The following is a 19,156-nucleotide window of genomic DNA, read 5'->3' as shown; positions in this document are numbered from 1 at the left end:
CCTTTTTCCTGGGAATGTGTCGTGGGGAAGAAATGGCCTTCAGTGCTTAAAAGATCCCAACCTGCTCTTGGAGCTTCACGTTGAGGTGCTGAGGAGAGTTGTGTGAGTAGTGAGAAGAGACCTGGAGTCCTTCCAGGATAAACTGGCAGTTGATCAGATCTTTGATGTGTCTCAGGTGTTGCCTTCTCAGAGGCTTTGTGTTTCTGCCACATCAGGGTATGTGAGAAGAGCAGGGGGGAAACTATATTGGCTCTTGCATGGTTTGGTTCCTTCAGGTAGGAAGTTTATCTTTGCTGTGGGCATGGCTGTGTTTGTGGGGCAGACCTTTCACATTGACCAAAGAGGCCAGTTTTGACAGAAAAATCTCACTCCCCCTTGTCTGTATGATGCTGACAGATCCAAAATAAACAGAGTGGACATGAATTGAACAACCTTTCATTAAAATAACAGATGTTCCTGAAGCTCCAGCACTGGTGCCCTCGGGGACTCCGGTGGTGCTGCCTCTGAACACCGTTTGTCTCACTCAGGTATCCTGATGCAAAATGTGGCACTTGGGGACAAGACATGGATTTGCAAGAACCCCCAACCTATGAACTGCTATTGAGAGCACATAAAACATGAAGAGGAGTATTTTCCTCTGTATATTTGCACCTTGACCCAATCTCCACTTCTCGTGTTATTTAACTGGACCAGAGTAACAGCGGGACAGTGTTTTGAGTGTGTCCTCTGTTTGCAGGACACAGCAGTTGGATATGTCTGTCTGAGCACCATGTGCTCTCCACGTGCTTCAGCCATGTCAGCCATCCAGAAAAAGCTACTGCAGAGCTCACCTGGCACACCAAACCCCACAGGTCGCTTCCCTCCCCTACCCCGAGCTTTTCATCCAGCCTTGGACCAGCCCCTGTGTTTCTCACAGCCTCTGTGCCTGATGCATTGCTGGGTGCAATCACACTCCAGTACCTCCTCCTGCTCCAGGCAGGATGCTATGTCATAGGGATGAAGCCATCAGCCTCCCCAGGGACAGAGGCGGGGAAGTGTGTGAGATAAACAGTTCAGCCTTGGCACTTTGCTTGAAAGTTGTTGCTTCTATTTCAGAGCTCATGTGCCTGAAAACCTGTCTGTTTTTTTTTTTTTTTCCTGGCAGTATCAGTTGGTCTAACAAAAGATACAGCCTCTCCTTACAAGCCTGCTCTGCACTCCTGAGCTCAGGTCATTTATCCTTCCCCTCGTGTTGCTGACAATGACTGAGGCTCCCTGGCTGTGCAGTATCTGGGAAGTCAATGCTGTATCAAGCCCCAGGTTTACATCCATGGCCACAGTGAATGGACTCATTTTACTGGAGAGACTCATCAGCTCTCCCTCCTGCTGCTTTTGGTGCAGGGAAAGCAAAATCTGCAGGTGAACTCCATGGACCCTTCCCTGGGGAGGTGGGCTCAGGCACCCAAGTACCTCCTGGGGTTCTGCAGAGAGAGTCTACCCAAGGGAGGGGAATCCCAAGGGGTTCCCACCAGGCATTTCTCACCCTGGGGAGGCTGAACAACTCTTCAGCTACTTCTTAGCTATTATTTAACTGCTCAAGTTGCTGAGGAGAGGCCAGGAGGTGGCACAGAGGTGGCACTGCCTCTCGAGTCTCCGGTACCCAGAGGCCTTTTGAGGGTCCTGGAGAGCCCAAGCTGCCATCTGACTCCATGAGGGACAGTTTTGGTGCTCTCTGCCACAGTGCCATGTCCTTCACAGGGACAGCAACGTCAACCCAAGGCTGCTGGCCTGGCTGCAGTTGGTGCTGCCCAACAGAGCCCTTCTTGTGACACCACACAAGGAACTGGAGATGTAAGACACACAGAAGGAAGAAGATTTTTCCATATGCCAGTAAAACACTGGCACAGGCTGCCCAGAGAGGTGGTGGATGTACCATCCCTGAAAACATTAAAAATCAAGTTAGATGAGGCTCTGAGCAACCTGGTCCTGTGGAAGGTGTCCCTGCTCATTGCAAGGTGCTTGGACTCAATGACCTTTTAAAGGTCCCTTCCAGCCCAAACCATGCCACAATTCTATAATTCCAGAACTATGCTTAATTTTATGGTCTGGGAAGGCTGATATAATTCAAAGCATAAAATCACACCATAAGGCCACCCTGCTGGCTCGCTGAGCAGGACCTTCACTCCAGGGAACAGCCTGTACCTGCCCACAGAGTCAGCAGGGGCAGGTTTCCCAGTGTTCGTAGTGAGTGGCCACACCACAGGGTTATCACCTGCAGGGAGCCTGAGCCAGGGGGGAAATCTTCTGGAGAAAAAATACACCTCACCTTCCTCACTAACAAGAAAGTGCAAAGATAAAGAGATGCTGCAAAAGAGTAAAGAGCAGATCACCTGTCAGGAGGGAGATCTGTACGTGCTCATTACACCAAAGGACAGGGTGGGTCCATGGAATCATGGAGTGTCACAGGCAGATTAAATGGGCAGAACAAAAATGAAGTTTGGAAAGGGCTGTAAACTTCACCCTCAGGGCTTAAACCAGGTCCTAATCCATGGGGAATCTTTATTTTTGAAGCAATTTTTGGTGCTTTCCCAGGAACCATCTCTTGTTGGCCAGGGTGAGAAAGCAGCTCTGGGATGCTCCAACCTGCCACATCTGTCACTGCTCCGCTCTGGTGTGGTGGATGTACAGGGCAGTGACCTGCTCCATTAAGTCTCTCCGTGCAGGGGGCTATATCCATGTAACTATTTGTAGCTGGAGTTGCATCAATGATCTTCTCAGGGTGGGGGGATAAAATTGAGCAAGAAATACTGTAAAAATGGAAAAAACCCCAACCAACCAAACCTCTTAGTCTGTTCCACACAGTATCTGTGAGTGCATCAGTGCTGCTGCTTGTACGAGCTGCTGGGTGCATATATTTTCCATAATACCTCTCTCAGAAAATATTATTTGATGGCATGTGGTTGAAAAGGGTCTTTTTTTAATATGTGGCACATGCATAAATAAATGTATGTGTGCACTTGCATGTAAAATAAGCAAATATGATGGGGAAGTAGCAAAATAATCATCCCTGGCAGTGACTGCTGGGATTCTGTGCACTGAGCTAATTCTAGATAGTTGGAAAAAGCATTCCTGGTCGTCGGAACCTCACCAGGTTCTCACAACAGCAAGGGGAATTGGTGTCCTCAGCGTTTCTAAAAAGCTCCAGAAACTCAGAAGTCTTTCCAAAATGTGCTTCCTTCAATTAAAAATCAATTAATACTCCCCTCCTTCTCCCAGCGCCCGAAGCATTAAAAAAAAAAAAAAAAAAAAAAAAAAAAAGAAGTTATTTAAAGATCCACTCTTTTCCTAAATAAAGTTTGGATCGGGGGTATTTTCAAATGATAGGTTCACTTCTCTCACTTTTGGCTGTTGCCAAAACAACCATGATTCATGTGAGGAAGAGGAGGAGGGTGAAGGCAGAAATACAGCTCTATTTATGCTGATACTGGATCTCGGGCTACATGATCTCATCTAATTTAAAGTTCCTCCAAATGAACTATCTCCAAGAATATAATTTTAATGTTTTCCTATCAGGCCATTCTTATCTCTCTGCATTACCATGATATCATTCAGGAATAATAATCACACTATTAGTTTTGGTGTCTAAACAAGCTGCCGAGGAGAAAGGCATTTCAGTCACCGCCCTGGAAATCGCTGCTCTCCCCCCCTAAAAAAACAAACCCCAACCCCCCAAAAAAATGTTACAAACTTTGTAAAATCCAACCTCGGGGGGTGCACAGCTGCAATGGACGCCCTTCCAGGACGGGTGATTTCGGGGGAAAATGTAGGTGTGGAGGTGTCGGGGTCTCGAAGGAAATCTTTCTTTTCCTTTTTTTTTTTTTTTTTTTTTTTTTTTTTTTTGTTAGCGGGGGGATATATGGGATGTAAATGAACAAACTGGATCCCGAAATGCCCCGAGCTGATGCAGCGTGTGCTGCAGCAGGCGAAGGCGGCAGCCAATGAAAGCCGGGCTGCTGATTTTTTATCATTAATATTGCGGAGCAACATTAACTGATTGGAAAGACTTTTCGGGAGCAGGGAGAGCCTGCGAGCCACCACTCCCTCCCGAACGATTCGTCTTGCTACCTGCATTTTGGAGAGCGACGCCAGGTCCCCCTCGTTTCGTCTTGGCGAGGGATGATAATTTCTTCCCCCTCCTTCGAAGAATTTGAAAATAAACCATAAAAACAAAGGGAGTTTTGTGTTTCAAACGGCGGAGGGGGGGACGCGCGGTACTGAGGAGAGGGGCGAGGGGGAGCGGCTCCCGCGCGGGTTTCCCCGCGGATGCGAAGCGCGGGGCTGGGGCCACTGCGATCGTTGTTTCCACGCGAAAAGCGGGGTCAAAAAAGAAGTTTCCACGGGTGTCACTCCACCACAGCCACGGCCACGGCCACGGCCAAGCCTGTCGGAGAGAGCAGCGCTCGGAAATCCTAGCCCCGGCCCGACGGGATAGCAGGTCCACGCGTGGCACGAGGTCTCCGACGGGGGTCACATCGCAGGCGACACTGGGGGAGCAGTGGGGGAAGGGGCCGCCTGCACCCCCCCTTATTTTGTTTGCGGGTCCCATATGCACATCAGCGGCTCCCGGGGGTGAAGACAAGCTCGAGGAGCCCACCTTGGGATGGGGGGAAATTTCCCTCAGGAATTTCCCCGCCTGCCGCCCCCGCTCCGGGCACGGCGGTCCCGGCGAGGGCCGGGGAATTCGCCGTGCGTTTCTGGGCGCAACGAAAAAAGCCGCGAGACGGGGTTGGCGGCAGCAGAGCCAGAGCCGCAGGCGCTGCCGGTCCCGTCCAGATGAGCGGGCTCCAGATCCTTTGCACCCTTCTTCCTCCTCCTCCTCACCTACCTCCTCCTCCCCGGCTCCGTACGCTCAGGGCTCTGCCGGCAAATGAAAGTCATTTATTATGAAGAAGAAGGAAATAAGGACGAGGGCGGTTTATTCTATTATTATTATTAATAATATTAATATTATTATTATATTTGGAGGAGGAAGGGGGTAGGTGAGTGCCCCCAAACAGCAGCACCCTGGCACCGAAGGGCCACGGCCGCTGTCCCCCCCGGGCAAGAGGCGAAGTTCCGGGAGGAGCGACGCCGGGGGACCCCCGAGGGGCTGGACCGGCCGCCCCCCCGCCCGTCCCGGGAGCCTCCCCGACATCTCGTTTCTCTCCCCGGTCCCTGTCGGACGCGGGCGGGCGGGGGTCGGGGGCGGCTTTTCGGAACAGGTTTGTTAACCAAAGCAGGTGCTAAAAACCAATAAGCCCGGAACAAACGCGGTCCCCCCCGGGAGCCGGGACAATTGTTTCCATTTAATAAATATTTTCCCCACGGGCGTTTCGCGGGAGGTAGGCAATTATTCAAAGCAAACCGGGACGCGGCCCGGCTCCCGAGGTTAAGCGGGCCTGCGGAGCGGGGAAAGCGGGGGTTGGGGGAGCGGGAGAGCGGCCGGGAGCGAGGGGAAGGCGGGGGTTGCGGGGGAAAGCGGCAGAGCTGCAGCGCTCGCAGCCTCGACGGTGGCGGCGGCAGAGCCTGGAGGGCGCCGGGACCAGCCCCGCTCCTCATATCCCCGGCACGGGCGGGGACGAGGAGCATGGGGACGACCCCCTTCGCCTTCCCCCTTCCTCCACAGCTGCTCTTAGCGCAGCAACTCACAAAAGCCTTCCCTTTAATCCGCGCGTTGGCGTGGGGGGAAGTTCTCCCGTTCCCTCCTTTCCCCTCCTTCCTTCCTCCTCCTCCCTGTGCTGTCCCCTCCCCTCCTCTTCCTCTTGCCCTTCCTCTCTCCCTCTCTTTTTAAGCGGGCCCCCTCCGCGCTGATTGGGCGCCCGGCCGCGCTGTGACCGCCCTGCCGCTATGTCAGCCTGCCCGCCGCAGTCCCGCGCCTTTGAACTGCCCCGCACGGCCCCGCGTCCCCACGGCCGGCCCGCAACAGCGCCCGGCGGCTCGCCGCCCGCCTAGCCGCCCGCCGGGCCCCGCGGGCCGCGCTCCGCTCCGCGCCCCGCCCCGGCACGGCTCCCGCCGGGGACGGCCTTGGCGGAGGACTTGTGATGATCAGCTGAGCCCGCTCCTCCCGCTCCTCCGGCTCCTTCGGCCTCCTCCTCTTCTTCCTCCTCTTCCTCCTCCCGCCTCCGTCCGGAGCCCCGCACGGCCGCGCCGCGCCCCGCACCATCGCCCGCCCACCCACCCGCCCGGCCGAAGCATGTCCAAGCCCAGCGACCACATCAAGCGCCCCATGAACGCCTTCATGGTGTGGTCCCGCGGCCAACGGCGCAAGATGGCCCAGGAGAACCCCAAAATGCACAACTCGGAGATTAGCAAGCGGTTGGGTGCGGAGTGGAAGTTGCTCTCCGAGGCGGAGAAGCGCCCCTACATCGACGAGGCCAAGCGGCTGCGGGCGCAGCACATGAAAGAGCATCCCGACTACAAGTACCGGCCCCGGCGCAAGCCCAAGAACCTGCTGAAAAAGGACAGGTATGTCTTCCCTTTGCCTTACCTCGGGGAAACCGATCCCTTAAAGGCCGCCGGGCTTCCCGTGGGGGCCACTGACTCGCTGCTGAGCTCCCCGGAGAAGGCCAGGGCTTTCCTGCCTCCCACCTCAGCACCTTACTCCTTACTTGACCCCAGCCAGTTCAGCTCCAGCGCCATTCAGAAGATGACTGAGGTTCCTCACACCTTAGCCACCAGCACCCTGCCCTACGCCTCCACCTTGGGATACCAGAACGGGGCGTTCGGCAGCTTGAGCTGCCCCAGCCAACACACCCACACTCACCCCTCGCCAACTAACCCGGGCTATGTCGTGCCATGTAACTGTACCGCTTGGTCGGCTTCCAGTTTGCAACCTCCAGTTGCCTACATATTATTCCCAGGCATGACCAAGACTGGGATAGACCCCTATTCTTCGGCACACGCGACTGCCATGTAACACCCACCCACCCACACCCCCACGGGCGTGTGTGTGCGTGTGTCCCCCACCCCGGGTGGCGGCTGGAACTGGGATTCCTTCGTGTGTGCATGTACATAAAACCTGCAGGAGCAAAAGGCCACCCGAACCAGGACTCTGCCGCCCGCCGCCGGGCCGGGACAGACGCGGACTCTGCCTCGGAGATGCTCTCGCCTAAAGCTCACCCCGAGAGCTGGCCCCACGCTCGGGGGGATCTGCAATCGCGGGGGCAGATAGGAGCCCGGCACTTGTAAGAGTTGTAAATGTGTTTAAAAACAAAAAGGAAAAGCGAAGCTTGAACTGCCCTTTCGGGACAAAGCGGGGGAGAAAAAGAGAAAAAGAAAAAAAAAAAAAAGAGAGAGTGTGAGAGAGGCGGTTTCGATTTTTATTTATTCTCTTAATGTCTATAAGTTCTCATGTCACTTGGACTTGACTTTGGGAAGTCCCGGTCTTACTCTGATTCCCCCCCCCCCTTGTTGTTTTCCTTTTGCACATTTAAAGACGAGATCAGCTGTGTTATATATATAAATATATATATATATTTTGCCACCACGCACTACTAGGTAAAATTGCTTTTCATGTCAGAAAAAGGCTCTTCAAAGTTAAAAAAGAAAAAAAAAAAAAGAGGGGGAGAAACATTTATATTTAAAACATATGATAGTGTTTGCTTAATTTAAAACAGATAGTCCTTAAATTTGTGTGATCCAGTGAGACTAGATCTAAGTTTACTTTAGACAGAGCGTCAGGTATGAAGTCAGGCAGTAGAATTGTAAAAAAACCTACTACTACTACTACTAATATTAATAATAACGAAAAACCGAATAAAAACGATGGCAATTCAAATATGTTTTCACAATGTCTTGGGGGAAGAAGGAACAGAAACTAAGATGTATCCGGCAGGATTTTACCTCGTTAAACCTTTTCATTTGTTGAACAAAGACATTTTGAATAAAGACAATCTGTCATCAAACGAGGCAACTGCGTGGTGTGAGTGCGGGGCCCTGGCCCCGCGTCCCGCACCGGGGGCTGCCCTCGGCTCTCCCCGCCCCGAGCGCAGCGGGTCGGGGCCGGTTTGGAGCCGAGCCGAGCTGAGCCGGGTCGGGCTCCTTTGGAGCCCGTCGGGGAAACGCGGCTGCCGGGAGAGAGAACTTGGGGAAAGCGGGGATGGAGCGGAGCAAAGCCGGGGGGCTGCGGGGGCTGCTCCCCCACAGCCCCGACCCCCATCTCGTCGGGGAACAGGGTTTCCCCAAGTTGCCTCCGCGGCGTTGAAGTTGTAGTGGTGCGAGGAAATATTTGGAGCGGGGAGGGGAGTGTCGGCGGTGCTGGAAGGGGGTGGTTTGGAATAAGCGTCTTGTCCGGCTCAATCAGTGCTGTTCGGGGGGCTCTTCCCTCTGCGGAGGGAGGGAATTGGGGGGCAGAGACGAGGGGAAGGAGTAAGAGGCAGAGGATCCGTCTGGAGGGGCTGAATAGCCGGAGAGCTGCGTGTTTGGATGTGCTTTGCTCATTAAGTGCTCTTTGGAGACCGATGTTAGAATTAAACGGCGTAACACAATTAACATACATGGGGCTTGAATGGGAGGGTAAGCGGGGGAAGAATAGATAGATAAATAAATGAGAGATCAGGCGAAGGTAAACAAAAGGCGAGAGGAGAAAAGGGCTGAAAGGAGAGGTTAGAATGGCTGCTCCAACCTTGTTTAGCATGACAAAACGGCTCTTACAAATGAGGACAATTAAAGGAGCTGGCTTGGGGAGGGCCCGGGAGCCACGGGACGATCCGCTGGGACGCGCGGGGCTGGATGCGACCGGCGTGGGGCGGCGCGGCGGCGGCGGGCGCTGATGTAACCCCAGCTGACAGGCGCTGTCAGCCCGGCTGATAACACCGATAGCTCAGTGTCCTCCGACATCCAGCCGCATTAGGCTGACAATGGTCCCAGGCAGAGCCGGGCGGAGGGAGCGCCGGCCCCGGCCCGCCGCGCCTCGCCGGGGATGGGGTAGAGAGGCGACCCCGCGCTCCCACCGCGGCCCAGCTTTGGGGGACACCCTGAGCCGGGAGCCCCTCGGGGGAGGGGAAGGGCTCGGTGGGGGCCGGGGCCTCGGGGCGACAGCGAGGAGAGGTGGTGAGAGAGGAGCGACAGGGCTGGAAACTTTGGCGGGGATCTTTCCTTCGTACTTTCCCTCTTTCTTTCCCTCTCTTGCTTCTTTCCTCCTTTTTTCCTCTTTTCCTTCCTTCCTTCCTTCCTTCTTTTCTTGTCTTTATTTTTTAATATTTTCTCCCTCTCATTATTCCCCTTCTCTCTCTATCCCCTCTCTCTCTCTCCTCCCGTTCTCTTTCTCCCTACCTTGTTTTCACATCTCTCTCTCTCTTTTCTTACCCTCTAGTCCTGTTCCTCGTTCTCTTTTCCTCGCTCCCTCGCCGTCCCCCTCCCGTCCCTCTCTCCTGGCCCTGCGTTTCGTTCCCGTTCCCTGTGCCATGTTATCCCTCCAACCCTCACACCGGGCTGCAGGTGTGTAGCTATTTAACTCGTGGAGATAAATAAATTAAATAATGATCTTGACACGGCAATGAACCGATTGCTGACTTTGATGTCAAAGGAAAACCAAAAACAGAAAGAAAGGAGGAGAGAGAAAAAGAGAGAGGGGTGAAAAAAGCGCTATTCCCTCGAGGGGGAAATGCAGCTCCTTGTCAAACCTGTTTCCCCACAACTGTCTCCTTCTTTCAATAAAATCATTAAACAAAGGCCGCGGGGTTATGCGCACCACGCCTAGGGTGCGCGGCCGGGTGCTGTCCCGGGCCGGGCTGCGGGACCGCGCCCGCACCCGCGGAGCCGAGTGGGGCCGAGCGGGGTCCGGGGCACCGCGGCCTCGGGCCCGAGTCGCTCCCGCTGCTTTTTTCTTTCTTTTTCTTTTTCTTTTCTTTTTCTTTTTCTTTTTCTTTTTCTTTTTCTTTTTCTTTTTCTTTTTCTTTTTCTTTTTCTTTTTCTTTTTCTTTTCTTCTTCATTTCTTTTTTTCCCTCTTCTCTTCCTCTTTCTCTTCTCTTTCTCTTCTCTTTTCTCTCCTCCTCTTCCTCTTCTCTTCCTCTTCTCTTCTTATCTCCTCTTCCTATCTTCCTCTCCGTTTCAGCTCAGTACTGCTTGCAGGACCACTAAGACACTTAAAATCACCCACCCCGGCCATCCTTTAAACAAAATAACAAATAAGAGAGGAAGAGGAAAGAACTCGGGGGGCCGAAGGGACCGGGAGAGTCCTTGCTGGCGCCCAGGTGTAGCCGTGGGATCGCCAGGGAGCTCTGCTGCAGGAGACACAAAGACAGAGGGGGAATTAAGTGTTGTTAAAAAACTTTATTTTAAAGGACACATTAAACCCATAGAAGTCTCTGAGAGATATTACTTATTTCTGCTTATTAGTGATAATAGCCCAGTAAATTTGCTATTGAGTGTATCAAAGGCATTCAAAGAGACTTTGAAACATCAAAAAGATTGCGATTCTGATTTTACGGTTTTATTCCAGGCCCGACCTCCTGGCTACGTTCCTTGATTGTAGTGTTTAAAAGTAACGCGGTGATCAGAAACATCCTCCTCCGCCACCGACGCTCCCGCAGCCCCGACCGGCCGGGCCGGGCCGGGCCCCCCAAGGGGCCGCCGAGGGGCTGAGGTGGGAGCGGGTCCCGCGGGCAGAAGCGGCAGGAGGGTCCCCGCGCCGCAGCGTCCTCGTTGTCTCCCTTCGAAATCACCGTCAAATCGTTCAGAACGCTTAAAATTTAAAATATTGGGCCAAACCCAACCCAGCCCGCGCTCCTCCCGGTCCCCTCGGGGGGGCTGGAGGAGCTGGCGCCGCTGGAGGACGCGGGCTGAGGTCTCCTCGTTGCTCCACGCTCCGGAGCGAGGCGGCCTCGGGACTTTGGATGTGTCTGTATTTTACCCTTCTTTTTTTTTTTTTTTTTTTCTTCCCCTCGTTCAGTCCTTAATTTTACCATCCCGTCTCTCTTGTCTCCCTTCAGACACCTCTGTTCCAGTTGGGGTGTTTTATACCAACATCAAAGGGACAACCCAGCCTTTATTATTATTATTATTATTATTATTATTATTATTATTATTATTATTATTATTATTTCTTTTTTCCACCCTTCTTTTTTTATTAGGGTTAAAATACTTCATTATTACTGAACGCTCCTCGTTCGGAAAGCGAAACAAGAAATAACGTGCAGGGTCTGTGCAGGTCCACACTGCAACAAGGCAACATGTGTATGCCTAAAAGCCCCGAAATTAAATCCAGGTTGATCCCAATTTAAAAGAGGAGAGCGAGGGAGCGGGAGCCGGCTCTTTGAGTGGGTGAGAGAAAGAGGGGAAGAGATGAGTAGCTGGTAATTATTGAAATATAAGGATGAGATTAATTCAAAGGAAACAAACTATGAAAACAATTGGAGCCGAGTGAAAAGCAAAACCCAGATTAGAATTTGCTTGTGGTTTGTTGTCTATCTGCTTTCTTTCCTCCTCCCCACCCATTGTCACAGTGCAAGGCAATGGGATTTGCACACTTGAGGTGTAATAGCATTACTGCATTAATTAAAATTTTCATTTCACGTCCAGATTGTTTACTTATCTGCTGGAAACATATGTCGGGAGAAGTTGAGATTCTGGATTCTGCTCCGCTGCCCAAGGTGCAGCGCAGTACAGGGGGGGAGAGGATGACTTCAGATTTTTTTTTTTCATTGCATCCTCCAGCCTTATCTCTCTGCTGTAAATTATAAGGAGACTCCATTGAACTGAATATGAAGATTATATTTGCGAGCAGCGCGTCCTGGAGCGGCCCCGGTCCCACTTGGATATGAAACAAGCCGCCTTGCGGGCCCCGAGCCCCCCTCTCCTCCCTCCCCGTGCGGCCGCAGCCCCCCGGGACTGGGGGGTGTCCGCGTGGGACCCCCCGATCCCCGTCCGGTGCCGGGGAGGGAGGGAAGGAGGGAGCGAGAGCCGCGACGCTCCGCGCTCCTTGCCGGGGTGTCCCCTCGCTCCAGCCCGGGAGGCAGCGCGGAGAACCGGGAGACTCTCCCTCCTCGCAAAAGCTGTCCTTTGGAAAGTAGATCCCCCAAAAACACAGCCGGAAGGGTGGGCAACCCCTGGCCCTGGCGGCGGGACAGCGGCGGGGTCGCGCCGTCGGTGCGGGCGCTGCGGGGCCGGGGATGCTCGGGCGGCCGCAGCGCTCGGTGGGAAGGGGCTGTTTATATGCTCGCCCCCATTTTCCCCCCTCTCTTTTTGGGGATGTTTTGTTTTCCTATTTTCTGCCTTTTTTTTTTTTTTTTTCTTTTTTTTTTCTTTTTAAGAGACCCCTGGGAAGGCAGCGAGGTGCCGTCCTCTCCACCCGGTCTATCTGTAATTGAATCTAGGTCAGTTATTCTAAAGCAGGGGAGAGGCTGATTCCCTCTTTCCGACATCAGCCCGGAATTTGGGAGGCGGGGGGAGGAAGGAGAAGAGGGGGGTCTTGCAATTTCATTTAAAATGTAATGGTGGATGAACCGATAAGCAAATGGGGGGGGGGGGAAGACTCTGCTTAAAAGAAAAAAAAAAAAAAAGGCATGCTTTTAATATGCTTCCATATGGGGGGAAAATGATTTACATGGGAGTTTATTTCCTCTTTGCTGATATGAAAGAATTACAGATACAAAACCCACTGATCTATAGAATAAAAAAAAAAAAAGAAAAGAAATGTTATTTTCCTGTAAAGGTATCAGTTCATTTATATTCATTTAACCATCCATCCATCAATTCACTTTCTCACTCCCTGCACATTCTCTCTGCCTCTGGTAAACCTACTCCACCAATATACTTTTCTAGAATATACAATGAAGTTTCCTTAAAAAAAAAAAAAAGAAAAAAAAAGAAAAAAAAAAGAAAAAAAAGAAAAAAAAAGAAAAAAAAAGAAATGAGATGAGATTCAGCTAGAAGTAGGTAAAGTGAAGTTTCCCTTCTCCCCCGCCTCCCCAGCTCCTATTTTATGCTACAGACTTCGAGCAAATTAGCAAAACGAAACAGAAAATGGTTTAGTTGGGGGAAAAAGGAAAGGTCTGTGTATATCTCTGACTAATACATGCAACATAGATGTTCTATATGTGTCTATACATATATATATAACATATAGAGAGCAGAGCGTGTGTGCTCAACATGTATGTGCTGCGTCTCTGTGCTTATGTGATACAAACAGTTCATTCTCTGCCTCTAAAATAAAATATACACATATTGTACAGGTATTTACAGCATTCATATATTTCAAGTGCATGGACACAGATTTAAACACACACCCAGCCTGCGTATGCTGGAGATAGGCACGATATATACGGTGCCCATGAACATGCAAAGGTAACAAACCTCTTTATTGGAGTAGAACCTTTGGATTTACACATAAAATATTTCCTGAAGTGTCCTTTGGGAGCGGTGAGGTCAGCACTTATGGTGCTGTATGGCAGGGGCTTGTATTTTGGGTCATATATTGGTGTTGATATTTCGAGTCAGCCTGGTGGCCTCAACCTCCCAAATCTAAGGGCCACATCTGCGATACTTTGAATTTCGGACGGTATTTAAATCTGATGTTTAATTTCCCTTTTAGGACTAGTGATAGGAGGGCAAACCCCTCTCGTTAACACCTCCAAGGATTAAAACAAACCGTCTCCCGCCCCCCCCCCCCCGGCTGAGCTCTTCCCAGTGGCTGTGTCTTGAGGGGTGTTAGGTGGGGACAGAGGCGACTTCTTTCTTCCCGTACTCCCGGAGTGACAGCCCTTCCCTGCAGGAATAGTTCCAAGGAGGATGAGCCTGTGTTCCAAAAGCCGGAGGCTGCTGAACCATCCGGCGTTTCCTGGAGACCTTGGCTGAGGCTGGAAGTGGAGGGACATGGAATAACTTCTTTTTCTGGTTTAAATGTTGTAGCAACAGCTGTGTAAGAAGTTGCTTTTTTTATTGTTAAGAGCAGGTAAATAGAGAGACTGCCAGATATGGAAATACCTCTATATACAGATAAAATATATGTGTTTATCTCCAGCAAGATATGGATATAGATCCGCATGGAATTTTCCTTGCGGCCGCCTCAGCTGGTGCTTGGGTGTTCCTCGCCAGCCTTTTTCAAAACTCCAGTTATAAATAAAGCCACCAGCCAATCACTCCCAGATCAAACAAGCTGGTGACAAGGCAGGTGGATCCCTGCCCTGTGCAGATCCCACACACACAGCAGTGATCCACATCAAAGGCCGGAGTCCCCGTGCTCCGCACTGGTAGTGACACCTGCAAATGCTGGTCCTGCCTCGTGCTCCCAACCCTACCTGAACAAACACATAATCATAACACACAGCATAATTAATAGTGCTATCACCATGAAGGACTCTTAAAGGAAAGGCTGTTGAAAGAGAGTTCCTGAAGATAATCCTTTTAAAAGGTTCCCTTAAAATGCAACCACTAGCAGGAATAAGGCAGGTTTAGTTCCAACATCTTAATGCCTCCAGGTTAGCAGAGTTTTAGATCTTGTTCATGGCTTTCCTTTAGTAGTGGCTTGACTTTTGATTTGGGACTTGCACTTTTTGGAGGATCTCGTTGCTCTTGTGGTTCTCAAGGGAGAAGGTCCTGGAGGAGGCCCAGCCCAGCTCCCCTTTTCTGTTGTCCCGTCAGGGACTCACATCCTTGTTTCTGCTGGAAATCAGATCTGGTCACATCCTGGTTGTGCTGGTGTCCCACACTTTTGTCTAATGACCCATTTGAGTTATTTTCAGGGTGCTACTTAATTTGTTTTTTTCGCGTCCTGGATGATACCCCAACTCATGGGCCATGGAAAGCGGTCCAGCTGCTTCCCAGCTCTTTACTCAGCGGTGTCACCCGACTCCTCCGTGGTGCTCCAAGAATTCCTGCATGGCATCACTGCCAGGGAGGGTAAGTAAGTCACTTTATTTTTGGATTTTACAAATTATGTCTGTGTAAAATGAGGCAAACTGCATGTCTAGGGGATAAATGGGCAACAGTGGGATCTGCCTGATGCTCTCCTGAACCTTCTTCCTCAGTCTCCCATCCCATGAGCTCTTCCCACGGTTGTTTTTTGCACCCTCACATTTCTCAGGCTGCATGGAGAGGGCAAAGCTTGAGGAGCTGGGACCACACAGCACAGCAGATCCCTGTTAGGAGATCCCTGGGAGCACCCAGATCCTACCTTTTGCTGATGCTGCTTGTCTAAAGTTTCCAGCCAGGATCCAGCCTGCTGGTTTTCAGCAGGAAAAGTTTAGATTGGTGAAAAAAGCCTTCAAATTGCCATGGAAATGAGTGAGGGCTTTAGTAGCACGAGATCTCCCCAGGACCAATGATTAAAAAATTCAAAATGAAAAAATGAAATTCGGTTGAATCAGGTATTTTTTACTCCTTTCTCCTATCAGAAAGGAGTAAAAATTTTTACTCCTTTACTCCTATCTCTCCTTCAGACTATCCCCACTGAGAGTGTCTCTGTTGGTGACAGGTTTGGTGTCCAATCTCTCTAATCCCATAAGGCCTCTGGAAAACCAGGGATCTCCATTCCCAGCGAGGTATGGACTGAGATGTTTTGTGGCAGTGGTGTTTGGAGGGGAAAGCAGGTTGAGGACAATGTAAGAGGTTTTTTGGGATGTTCCAGCTGGCGCTCGGAGCTGATCTTGGGAGTTTGGCACTGGTGGGGCTTGCCCAGAGAGGTCAGACATGGTGGCACCAGAGTCCAGACCCTCTGTGAGGGACAGTGGTGACACATTTTGGGTCTCCCAGGGGAGCAGGGTCATGTCCCAGTGGCTCAAATGATTTCAGCTCTGAAACAAGGCTGGAAACACATCAGTGTCACTCGTCACCCACGGGGCAGCCGAGGGCTGGCACCGGCACTGCCTGGCCAGGGGCGTGCTGGGACATGCAGGGATGGGGAGGTAGCACCACAGGCCACCTCTGAGGACACCCAGGTGACAGAGGGGGTCTGTCCATCACTGATGAACTCCATGTCACCGAGGGCTGAGCTGGGTCTCCATTACCCGTCGGTGATGAGCTCTACTCTTGTGGTCCTGTGGTCCTCATGCTGTGCCCCAGCAAAGCTTCCCAATCCACATCCCCTCTGCTGCAAGGGACTAAACTGGCCTTCACTCCCTGCTTGCCCAAATTTTACTTCTCCCACTTTATCTTTTATCTGTAGCTGCACTAACACATCTAGGCTTTCTTCACTGTTTTGTTTTCAGCAAGGTTACAGACCCCTGGTTTGAGTGTTTAATTGCTTATAATTCCCCCAAATTTCCATGTAGGCATTTTAATGTCTGCCTCCTTCCTTCCCTGTCAGCTATTAGCAGGAGGCATTTTTTTCCCCGACATAGACAAGGGTTTTTCCACTTCTCCTTCTTCTCCACCGAGCCCTACTTACACGGGAACTCCCCCAGCAGGCAGTGAAAGGAGAAAGGGAATTAGATCTTTATCAGAGCCTTACTCTCACCCAAGATTTCCTTAGATCAGTAAGCTGAGGCCAACAGAAGCCAAAAAAATGCTTTCTCTTTTCCCTAGAAATAACCCCCCTGTAGCCAAAAGTATTCCCTCTCCTCCTTTGGAGACAAGCTGGAGGTGGTGTGACTACACATCCTTCTCTTGGATGTACCAGCACCACTCCGTTGTGATGGTTTGATTTCACTTGTTCTCTCCTTGGCCACAGAATGCCAGAGAAGACAAAAACTAAATTTGTAGCAGGGGGGGAAAAAAAAAAAGAAAAAATGAAAAATAGGGAAAAAAAATTAAATCCCAGCGTTGCTTCGAATCCCTGCCAACTTCTCAGGCCTTGGTAACTCAGCCAGAAATAAGGCCACAAACACATTTTTCTTCATTTGCAGGTCACCTTGAAGGGTAGATGAGGAGCTCTTTTCACAGTGTTTCTTTCAAGAGGGTTTCAGTGAGGAAAGCAGCAATGATTGAAACTCCCTGTTTCCTTATAGTTTTCCTCAGTTTTTTCTCCTGAGGGTTTACAAACACCCGGACAACCCCCCACTCTGCATTTTCCACTCCGTTGCGGCAACACAAGGTCTGACTCGAGGTACTACCAGAGGTTTGGCACGGACATGCTTTACCACAAGTTTTTAATCACCTCTTGGCCTCCCAGCCCACAGATTCATGTCTAAATTACTGCAGGGCTGGAGGAGATGCCTACAGAGAGATGGGGGAGCGCTCGTTTTTCGCAGCCCTTCCAGGAGATCTCCGGGATGTTCTGATGAAAAGAACCTTCCAAGCCAAGCAGACCTGCATCAAAAAGCATGAGAAGAAGGTGCAAATTAGAAAGATGAGTTGCCCTGATGCCCTTCTCTCTTGGGAGCAGGATCATGTTTAGTGACATCAAGGTGTTTCTCTCGGTGCTCCTGCATGAACACGATCCATCCTCTTCAGTGTGGGACCAATTGGGGTCCCACAGGTCCCTTCCCTTTCTGGGACACTGGGAGGAGCCTCTGCATGGAGAGAAACCATCCAGAAAGTCAAACTATAGCTTTAGTTTAGTCCAAGTGGTTTTCCCAGCCTTAACTGATAAGTGAAGACATAACCTTCCCCTCCACCTGCATATATACAGACAGCCTCCACCCCCCAGTGTATTCAGACAGATCTCTTCAAATTTAAATAGATTTATGCCCAAGGACAGGAGGGTGGATATAAGGCCATTACAAAGAAAGAAGTTGTAACACATCCTTATGCTCTTTTCTGGGGATTAAATCTATAGCAGGTTGCATCCAGTGCTAATACTCCCATTAATTTCTATTTTTCATTGTTGTTTTCACATTTGTCAGGCTTTGATGAAGGCATAATGAAGGGAATGGATGTTAACTGTAAATTAATCATCCCTGACTTGAGAGCCTAACATGGGTTCCTATTTGCTCACCCTCTTCACACTTCCTCCATCTCTCCCAGCACAACCTGCTGGATGCTGTGACAGAGCAGAGAAAGAAAGAAAAAGGAAGAGAGAGAAACCTTGCCTGGGAAACTTCCACTGCTCACTGAAATTGCTGAATTTTAATCATAAGAAAGCTGAAGAGGTTGAGATCATGTGAGTTTTGCAAGGGGAGCTTGTTGGAAATCATGTGTTGACCACAGGCAGGTTAGACCTTCAGCTGTGTTTAACACCAGATGTTTTGAGGGTCTGTGTTTTAGCTGGAGTGTGTCCCTGGCCGTGGCAGGGGGTTGGAATGAGATGATCTTTAAGGTGCCTTCTAACCCAAGGCATTCTGTGGCCCTGTGGTTGATGCTTGCTGTTCAGTGATCTATTTGCAATGTATTTACAAAAATTCAGGCTTTATTTTTTGTTTGTTTGTTTTGCAAACCTTCTTGCTTTACTTTGGAGCTTGATGTCCATGAGCCTGGTCTTGTTGTGGTGTTTGGGAGGCTGGAGGTTCCCTTGTGCCAGCATGAATGGGAAAGACTCGGAGAAATCCCAGTGTCCACAGTCCCACCGGAGAGACGAGCGGGGCGTGAGACAGAGAGTCCCCAGTCCCAGTGATGCATCAGCTCATGGACCCACAGCCTGGATACCCTGCCAGCATCCTCTGGGCAAAGGCTGCTCAGGTGAGTATTGTGAGCTTTGAACTCCTGCTTTTTTGTAGTTTGCACTTCCACTCAGGTAAACCTGGGAATTTCGGCTGAGGTGTTTTTTTTGGGATGAAGCAGTGCTCGGTTTTATGCAGACAGAACAATGGAGGTTAACTACCTGTCCTCCTTTTGTGCTTGAAGTAGGTAACAGTTGTAGATTTTGGATTTATCATTAATTGCTCATCCTTGTGGTGATCATTTGGTGCTGTGTTCCAGCATCCACTGATTCCCTTCCCTTCCCCTTCCCCTTCCCCTTCCCCTTCCCCTTCCCCTTCCCCTTCCCCTTCCCCTTCCCCTTCCCCATATCACAAGATGCTGCAGATTTTTGCAGCCAAGTCCATCCCTGCTGGGGCACCATGGGAGTCACCAGTTTTCTGCAGCACCAGCACCCAGACCTGGGCCTCATTTCTTGGGTATCAGTGTGATGCCCTGCCCAGCGTCTGAGGTGCTTGGATATCCATGGATCTCTTCATTTGCCTTTGCAGAGAAGGAAATACTTCAGATTGAGATCAGGCTGAGATTTCCAAGTGATAAATTCCTGTGGCTGTACCAGCTCTTCTCTGATACACTGGCAGTGTCCTCCAATAAGTGGGTGTCTGCCCCAGAAATACAGAAAACTTT

At 50.8% G+C, this 19,156-nt stretch overlaps 1 protein-coding gene across 1 annotated transcript; it reads left to right on the top strand.

Annotated features, from left to right (window-relative positions):
- The first annotated feature begins 6,109 nt into the window (after positions 1-6,109).
- SOX14 (SRY-box transcription factor 14) lies at positions 6,110-7,922 on the top strand. The gene has a single exon (XM_050328097.1). It carries the CDS (start codon positions 6,212-6,214, stop codon positions 6,932-6,934), a length of 723 nt encoding a protein of 240 aa, XP_050184054.1. The 5' UTR covers positions 6,110-6,211; the 3' UTR covers positions 6,935-7,922.
- Positions 7,923-19,156: the final 11,234 nt, after the last annotated feature.

Source organism: Myiozetetes cayanensis, unplaced genomic scaffold (genome assembly GCF_022539395.1).
Source record: "Myiozetetes cayanensis isolate MyiCay16 unplaced genomic scaffold, myiCay2020 scf36, whole genome shotgun sequence".
NCBI classification, from domain to species: Eukaryota; Metazoa; Chordata; class Aves; order Passeriformes; family Tyrannidae; genus Myiozetetes; species Myiozetetes cayanensis.
Note: the sequence above shows the minus strand (reverse complement) of the source record. Positions and strands in the feature narration are given on the sequence as shown.